The sequence below is a fragment of the Lithobates pipiens genome, unplaced genomic scaffold (assembly GCF_037356315.1).
Source record: "Lithobates pipiens isolate NorthernLeopardFrog02 unplaced genomic scaffold, aLitPip1_a1.2 Scaffold_18, whole genome shotgun sequence".
In the NCBI taxonomy this organism is placed as follows: domain Eukaryota; kingdom Metazoa; phylum Chordata; class Amphibia; order Anura; family Ranidae; genus Lithobates; species Lithobates pipiens.
This window is the reverse complement of record NW_027507758.1, coordinates 449026566-449036095: the sequence shown is the minus strand read 5'-3', so window position 1 is coordinate 449036095 and position 9530 is coordinate 449026566. Positions and strand designations below refer to the sequence as shown.

Sequence of the window (9530 nt, the reverse complement as noted above, 5' to 3'; positions counted from 1 at the left end):
TTTTATAATTAGTCTGTAATTTAAATGTATTAGCAGTTTATAATCAGTCTACAGATATAAATGCAGTCTCGGTCTATAAATCTAAATATATTAGCAGTCTATGATCAGTCAATAATCTGAAATCATTAGCAGTCTATGATCAGTTGATAATGTAAATGTATTATCATTCAATGATCAGTCTATTATCTAAATGTGCTATTCTATGATCAGTCTATAATCTGAAATCTTTAGTCATCTATGATCAGTCTATTATCTAAATGTATTATCGTTCTATGATCAGTCTATAATTTGAAATCATTAGCAGTCTATCATCAGTTGATAATGTAAATGTATTATCATTCAATGATCAGTCTATTATCTAAATGTATTATCGTTCTATGATCATAGAACAGTCTATAATCTGAAATCATTAGCAGTCTATAATCTAAATGTATTATCATTTTATGATCAGTTTACTAATGATTTCAGATTATAGACTGATTATACAACGATAATACATTTAGATATTAGACTGATCATAGACTACTAATGATTTCCATTTATAGTCTATGACAGTCTAATATCTAAATGTGTTATCATTTCATGGTCAGTCCATAATCTGAAATCATTAGCAGTCTATTATCTAAATGTATTATCATTCTATGATCAGTCTATAATCTGAAATCATTAGTAGTCTATGATCAGTCTAATATCTAAATGTGTTATTCTTCTATGGTCAGTCTATAATCTGAAATCATTAGTAGTCTATTATCTAAATCTATTATCATTCTATGAAGAGTCTATGATCTAAATGTATTGGTAGTCTATGATCAGTCTATAATCTGAAATCATTAGCAATCTATGATCAATCTATTATCTAAATGTATTATTGTTCTATGATCATAGACTACCAATGATTTCAGATTATAGTCTATGATCAGTCTAATATCTAAATGTTTTATCCTTCCATGGTCAGTCTATAATCTGAAATCATTAGCAGTCTATTATCTAAATGTATTATCAATCTATGATCAGTCTATGATCTAAATGTATTGGTAGTCTATAATCTGAAATCATTAGCAATCTATGATCAGTCTATTATCTAAATGTATTATCAGTCTATGATTAGTCTATTATCTAAATGTATTATCATTCTATGATCAGTCTATTATCTACATGGATTATCATTCAATGATCAGTCTATAATCAGGCTATTATCTAAATGTATTATTATTCTATGATCAGTCTATAATTAGGCTATAAATGTACTATCATTCTATGATCAGTCTATTATCTACATGTATTATCATTCAATGATCAGTCTATAATCAGGCTATTATCTACATGTATTATCATTCAATGATCAGTCTATAATCAGGCTATTATCTACATGTATTATCATTCTATGATCAGTCTATAATCAGGCTATTATCTAAATGTATTATTATTCTATGATCAGTCTATAATTAGGCTATAAATATAATATCATTCTATGATCAGTCTATAATCAAGCTATTATCTAAATGTACTATCATTCTATGCTCAGTCTATTATCTGAATGTATTATCAGGCTATTATCTAAATGTACTATCATTCTATGCTCAGTCTATTATCTGAATGTATTATCAGGCTATTATCTAAATGTATTATCATTCTATGCTCAGTCTATTATCTGAATGTATTATCAGGCTATTATGTAAATGTATTATCATTCTATGATCAGTCTGTGATCTAAATGTATTGGTAGTCTATAATCTGAAATCATTAGCAATCTATGATCAGTCTATTATCTAAATGTATTATCAGTCTATAAATCTAAAAATGTATTATCATTCTATGATCAGTCTATTATCTAAATGTAATATCTTACTATGGTTAGTCTATTATCTAAATGTATTATCGGTCTATAATCAATTATCTAAATGTATTATCATTCTATGATCAGTCTATAATCAGTCTATTATCTAAATGTATTATCATACTATGATAAATCTATTATCCAAATGTATTGGTAGTCTATAATCAGCCTATAAACTGAAATCATTAGCAATCTGTGATCAGTGGATTGTCTATATGTATTGGCAGTCTATAATCCAAATGTATGATGATTCTAATATCTCTCAGCAGAAATGACAGATCTGCTCCTATCTGTAATCTATTGTGATTGGTGTAATAGTAGGCGGTGGTGACCCCACATGTCTACGTCTTGCAGGTAACCCTATCACCCCCATCTCCTGCAGGCAGCTTAGAATTTCAGGATGTTCATTCGATGCCAGCTATCAGTTGACATTGCCAGTGATGAGAGTGCTGCCATCCATCTCCATACATTGTCATCTAGGAGAACGTTGAAGGTCAGGACCCCCCTCCTCCCTCCATTGTGGATGGAGGTGATCCATTGACAGATCGTGTAGGGGGGGATGGAGGGATGGAGGGGGGGTTTAGCAGCAGGCTATAGAGCTGTGTACGATCATATCCAGAGGATGAACTCCTCCGGGCTTTGAATTACCGCGATGCTGAGCACAGTGCAGTCAGTACATTAGCGGAGGGAGCTTGTGCTGCATTGATGCTGAAGGAGCAGAGCTGTGCTGTCAGCTCAGCGAGGAGGATCGGAGCCGGCTCCCCCCCACCTACACCGGGCTCCCCCACCTACAACGGGCACCCCCCACACCGGGCACCCCCCGCACCGGGCACCTACACCGGGCTCCCCAGATGATGCCCCTGCAGAGCTTCTCCCGGGACAGGGAGCCGTCCCCCCTCCTCCGATGGGACGAGGTCCCGGATGATTTCGTGGAATGCTTCATCCTGTCCGGTTACCGGAGACTGCACCTGACCGCCCAGGAGTGCCTGGCCTCCATCTTCCAGCCCACCAATGAGACTCTGAATTTCTGGACCCATTTCATCCCTCTGGTTCTGTTCGTCAGTAAGTTCTCGGAGGTCTTCTTCCTGTCCAGCGAGTTGCCCTTCACCCACCCGGCACTGCTGCCACTCTGGTGTTACGCCTCCGGAGTACTGCTGACATTTGCCATGAGTTGTACAGCCCATGTGTTCAGCTGCCGCTCCCTGCGCCTGCGTGCCGCCTTCTTCTTCCTGGACTATGCTTCCATCAGCTACTACGGCTTCGCCAGCACCGTGGCTTACTCGTACTACCTGCTCCCTAGACTCAGCCTGCTGGACCCCAGTGTTATGACCCCGTACCTGCAGAGCCTGGGCTGGCACCGGGTGGACTACAGCATGCTGATGGGGCTGTACAGCGAGCTGGTGCTGCCGGTGGCATTCGTCCTGGCGGTGACGTGTACCGTGGCTTGCTGCAAGAGCCGATCAGAGGATTGTTTGTACCCCTTTGCCATCCGCACCTTTGTCTTCGCTATGCCCCTCAGCATGGCCTGCCCGGTGATGATCGAGAGCCTGCTCTTTGACCTAGGGGGGAAGAACCCCACTCTCTTCCTCTATTTTTACCGGAGATATTTCTGGCTGCTGGTGGCCGCCTTCTTCAATGTCAGTAAGCTCCCGGAGAGGATCCAGCCAGGATTGTTTGACATTATAGGACACAGCCACCAGCTCTTCCACATCTTCACCTTCCTTAGTATTTATGATCAAATGCACTATGTGGAGCAGGGCTTAGAACAGTTCCTCAAAGCTCCCCACACCTCCCCTACTGTGCAGGGGACCATAGGATACATGGTGCTTCTGACTATATGCCTGGGCTTTGTAGTCAGGAAGTATCTGAAAGGACTGGCCAGCGCCAAACAGGACTAAACTAGGGTGCTGAGTCCTGCCGGGGTGCAACCCGCCCGTCCAATGGGCTTCTTACTATAAGGCAGCCTTTCTCAACCTTCTCACCCCAGGAGAACCCCTAAAATTATTTGCAGGTCTATGGGAAACCAGTTTGTCACGGGTCAACAGAAAAGCCAATTTGCAAGGGGTTAACTGAAAAGGTTAACGAAAGAAACTGTTTATTGGGGGTCAGTGGGAAACCAATTCATTGGGAACAATTGGATAACTAATTCATCAAGGGTCAATGGGAAAGCCAGTTCATCAGGAGTTAATTGAAAAATGAACTCATCAGGGGTCAACGGAAAAGCCAATTTATAAGGGGTTAACCCAAAAAATTTATTCATTGGGGGCCAATGGGAAAATCTATTTATTGGCGGTCAATGGGAAAACCAATTCTTCAGGGGTTAGTGGGTAAAACCATTGTGTTGGGGGTCAATGGGAAAATCACTTTTTTGGGTAGATGGGAAACCAATTACATGGGAATTAATTGTAAAACCAATTCATCAGGGGTCAATGGGAAAGCCAGTTCATCAGGGGTTAATTGAAAAATGAACTCGTCAGGGGTCAACGGAAAAGCCAATTTATAAGGGGTTAACCTGAAAAATTAATTCATTGGGGGCCAATGGGAAAATCTATCGGCAGTCAATGGGAAGACCAATTTTTCAGGGGTTAATGGGTAAAACCATTGTGTTGGGGGTCAATGGGAAAGCCACTTTTTTTGGGGGTCGATGGGAAACCAATTAATTGGGGATTAATTGGAAAACAAATTCATCGGGGGGGGGGGGGGGTCAATGGGAAAGCCAGTTCATCAGGGGTTAGCTGAAAAATTAATTCATTGGGGGTGTCAGTGGGAAAACCAATTTATCGGGGGGGTCAATGGGAAAGCCAATTCTTCAGGGGACAATGGATAAAGCCATTTTGTTGGCAGTCAATAGGAAAATCAATCAGGGGTCAATAGGGAAACCAGTTCATGGGGGGGGGGGGATGTCAGTCAACCAATTTATCAGGGATCTAAGGGGAAACTGTTTTCAGTTCGGGGGCAATGAGAAACCAATTCATGCAGTGTTATTGGAAAACCACTTAATTGGGGGCCAATGGGGAAACCAATTCATCGAGGGTCAATGAGAAACCACTTCATCTAGGATTAATGGGAAACCACTTAATTGGGGTTCAATAGGGAAACCAATTTATCAGGGGTCAATGGAGAAGCCAGTTCATCAGGGGTCAATGAGAAACCAACACATCTAGAGTTAATGGGAAACCACTTAAATTGGGGTCAATGGGGAAACCAGTTTATCAGGGGACAATAGGGAAACCAATTCATCAGGGGTCAATAGGGAAACCAATTTATCAAGGGTCAATGGGGAAAACCACTTCATTGGGGGTTAAGGAAAACCACTTCATTGGGGGTCAATGGGAAAATGCCTCTTACATTGGTGGTCAGTAGGGAGAATGAAACCCTTACAGCAGTGGTCAGAATGCCACCTTAAGCTGGATATACACAGTAAGATTTTCATTCGAAAAATCATTTATCAACATTATTCCTTGGCATCATTGAGTCAGCTAATTTCCTTTGAAAGCCCCTAAAGTGTCATACAAACTTGCTATTTGAATGGGATCCCAGACTTAATAAACAGGCTTCATCACAATAAAAAAATATGGTTAGAATATAATTTTAAAAAAAATTGTTCCATCTTGCTGCTTCACAATTGAAAATGCATGTTGATTTAAACTGGCTAATCTAACCATTAGAACACTGAATGAACATTCTGAAAAACAAAATGTTACTGGTGTATGGCCAACTTTACAGACATCTAAAAAGATCATTGGGGTCATGTAGCTGGCTCTGCTAAGTGGTGTTGGCCCTGGGACTATGCAGACACCATCAGATGGGAGGTGAATCAGCCACAGCTCAAGGAACTCCCTACACCCTCTGGAGAAACCCTAGAGTTCCATGGGACTCTGGTTGAGAATGGCTGCTATACAGGCATTGCCTATTGCAATACACATTGGAGAGCAGGTCTCTGCTGAAAAACTTTAAGGGTTTGCATAATCATATTTATTGAATTCACAAGCAGTCTGCTACTGTTAATGTCTTATTTGTATTATTAGCAGGTCCATCTTCTGATTATGAAACCCTTTTTATGCATCAAATTATAAAAGACCCCCGGTCGTTTTTATTTATTATTGTTTGCAAACCCCTGTGGTTACTGTGTCCATGGTACTATGCCAGAAGTAGTTGCACCCCGGCAGACTTAGGATAGGCTAGAACTAAATTATTTAAAGATGCATTCACTCTTCACTTATTCAACAAATGGAAAACATTCTCTCTGTAGTCGTTTAGCCTTTTATCCCCTCTATCAAATGAGTATTAATAATTTGTTGGCGGAGATTCCTTTTAGACTGTGTACCAGAATGCTACCTCTTGTATCTGGGCTGGTTAATAATTCAGTGCAAAAACAATCATGTACCGTAGCCCAGAGCAACCAGCTTTAGGTGGGTAGACTGTTAGAAGCCCATTTGTGGTTGGTTGCCCTGATTTACCGCTGTTACGTAAACCATTGCCCGTTTATTGCATGAAATGTGTGTGTTCCAGGCAGCTGTACATGTCTGATACTCTGATATCTTGCAGGTTAAATCTCTTGCGTAATACTGTTTCCGCATTTGCACATCTACAAAAGATTTGAGATATTGCTGGTTTAGCATTATAGCGTATACTATAGCGTCCTAGCTCATATGGATTGGGTTATAGAACCTTTGCACATAGCTGATCCCAAAGACACATTTTATGTGTGTTTTTTTCAATATTTGGCATTGTGTTCCTGGCGAAAAAAAAAAAAAAAAGCATCACAGCATGGTAATTCCGCAGTCTCTTCCCTAATGCTGTCAGCCTGAAGCTGAATCCCTTGAATAAGCACTTTCTAGGATAGCTGTATTTCCAGAAGAGTGGATGCATCTTTAATTGTGTGCAATCCCCAAAGGGGTGTTAATAGTTCGATTTAGTTAGGATATTGCAAATGAAAGGATGGGATATGAATCGGTAACTTATTTTGTAATTCCTGATGCCTGTGTCATTTAAGCTTTGTCTTTTTTTTTTTTTTGGGTCATCTGCTCTGGGATTAGCTTTTCAATGTAAACAGTTTGGCAGCTGCATTATCTGCCTGCTAATGTTCTCTCTGTACTGTGCAATATGTAGATGCCAGATTCAAAGAAGCAGCATGGGATGGAACAAGACAAGTCTTCAATTATTCCTGGCCTCTTGTTCTCATTCATAAATAGATGATCCTTCCTAGGCCAGCTGCTAACGCACAATGTGACCTAACTGCGGAGGACATTTAACCTGTGCAGTGCTGGACAGAAATGCTCTCTATTGCTACTACGGTGTGGGGGGCACTCACTTCTAATAAGCCTTGAAAAAATCCGTACAGAATTCAAAATGCACTTAACACTTTCAGCAGAAAAGGGCTGGGCTCCACATTCCACTGCATTGTTTTGTTGGCCGCTATGCGGTACAGAAGGCTTGGGGGGGGGGGGGGGGGGTCTGCTGTTATTGTTTTAACCCCTTCACCGCAACACCATACTCGCCATAGGTTTTGGCTGAATGTGTTTTATTCTTTATTTTTTTTATGTGGGTGCTAGTGACTACCAGATCTGATTAAAAGGATTCTAAGTCATCATAATGTCAGAACACTGTTCTGTAAACCCAGACAGCACATAGAATATTAAAAAGCCACTATTTTTCCATGGTAACTATGATACTACTTTACTACTGCTTGTAATGTAAGCAACTCACCTACACTCAAATGTTTTTTGTTTGGTTTTTTTAAACTAGGCGTTGTTTATGTCCTTCTTATTTGTTTTTCTTTTTATCAGTTACAGCTATACACTGTGTGTTTTTATTTGTAAGATACAAAACAAAAACAGTATGATATTATATAAATTTAATTTAAGAACGAATTAAACGAAAAATATTTTACTAACCAGGTTTAAAATTGGGGCCTTACAGGTTGGTGTCCTTGGTATTGATGTAATATAGGAAGGGCACTTTATTAGATGAAATTCTCGTTAGTCTAGCTCAGGAAATATGTGTTTTGCTCTGAACAGTCATAGAGGCAACACAAGGGGGGTTATTTACTAAAGGCAACTCCACTTTGCACTCAACTGCACTTTGCACTACAAGTGCAAAGTGCAATTGAAATCGCACTGAAAGTGCAATCACTGTAGATCCGAGGGGGACATGCAAGGAAAATAAAAAGCAGCATTTTAGCTTAATGCTTGGATAATAAAATCAGCAGAGCTTCCCTTCATTTCAGATCTACCCCTCATATTTACAGTGACTGCACTTCCAAGTGCACTTTGCACTTGTAGTTTGCACTTGTGGATTTGCCTTTTGTAAATAACCCCCCCAGTGTCTGAAATACAAATTTAAGACTTTACTGGCAGATAACTCCTATGTGTACAGGCCAAATACCCCTCCCTCCAATGAACAGAAATCTGAACACTTCTAAGAACTATTTACATTGTAAAGGTCAGTCCATCCGGATCCAAAGGGTCAGTCCACCAAAGTTGACTGGAGTTGCTAGAAAGCTGAACTATCTAAGGAATCATTCACATCACATGGCTTGGTCAATGCAATTTGTAATGTGACAGTTCATGCCAATGCGTTGTGTTGGTGGGCGCTGTAAAAAAAACGAGGCAGGCAGCTTTATATTGCACCCCAGCACAACGTGTTGCATTGTACATAAGGTGAAAAAAAGCAAAGGAAAAAAAAAAAACCTTGTACAATGCAGAGCACACAACAGAGGCACCGCACTGCAAAATAGCAACGCATATGCAGTGACATTTTCTGTGATTTGAATTTATCCTAACAGTTTCTTACATTTCCTATTGTCTCCAGTGGTGTAATCTCTGCTCACCACTTCAGTACCAGTGGGCAGTACAATGAGGACCAGCGGCGGCCCATCCATTAAGGGTTCACGGGTGCCGCCCCCTCTATCCACGCCATCCCCTATATCAGAGATATGCAATTAGCGGACCTCCAGCTGTTGCAAAACTATCCCATCATGCCTCTGCCTCTGGGTGTCATGCTTGTGGCTGTCAGAGTCTTGCTATGCCTCATGTGACTTGTAGTTCTGCAACAGCTGGAGGTCCTCTTATTGCATATACCTGCTCTATATGGTTAATGGACAGATTCATGCATAGCATGAATCTATCCATTGCCGCCATGGCCAGCCCCTATTTATGCTTCCAGACCCTTTCCAGACTCTGGACGCATGAATTACAGCGGCGAGGTTGTTTTTTGAAGCATTGCACTCGGATCCAGGTGTGATAGAAAAGCTAATTAATATTCGCTTTTTTAACACTGAATTGCCTCTCCACCAATCAGGAAGCGCGTGTCTGATACCCGTTTTCCAATTGGCTGAAAGGTCTGGCAATCCTATTGGACACCTAGGAGGGGGATGCAGGGCTAAAGGTGCCGTGATGCACACAATGAGAGGAGTAATAAAGCCGCTGGACACACCACCCGCCAGCTTCCTAGATGGGGTAAGTGCAGGGCTTTTATGTCCCAGCTGTACTCCCGGGAGAGGGGGGTTGCCACCACCGCCCATCCGGGGGGGTTGGCTGTTTTCCGCCCCCCCAAAAGAAAAAAAACATCAGGCACAACTGATGAAGACCCTATTGAATTTTGTATTTATTTTGTATTTATTTACTATAGTCACTACACTGGGATGTTTCGGATCACCCAAAGGTGGATGGGAACACTCAAAACTCCCAAG

General features: G+C 41.0%; 1 protein-coding gene across 1 annotated transcript; it reads left to right on the top strand.

The window, feature by feature from the left end:
* The first annotated feature begins 2246 nt into the window (after positions 1–2246).
* Positions 2247–7503, top strand: PAQR9 (progestin and adipoQ receptor family member 9). Its single transcript, XM_077488226.1, has one exon. The coding sequence runs from the start codon at positions 2689–2691 to the stop codon at positions 3733–3735; it is 1047 nt and encodes a 348-aa protein (XP_077344352.1). The 5' UTR covers positions 2247–2688; the 3' UTR covers positions 3736–7503.
* Positions 7504–9530: the final 2027 nt, after the last annotated feature.

What these genes read in the sequence shown, in the direction of transcription:
- PAQR9 (XM_077488226.1), top strand. Translation starts at nt 2,689, where the DNA reads ATGATGCCCCTGCAGAGCTTCTCCCGGGACAGGGAGCCGTCCCCCCTC.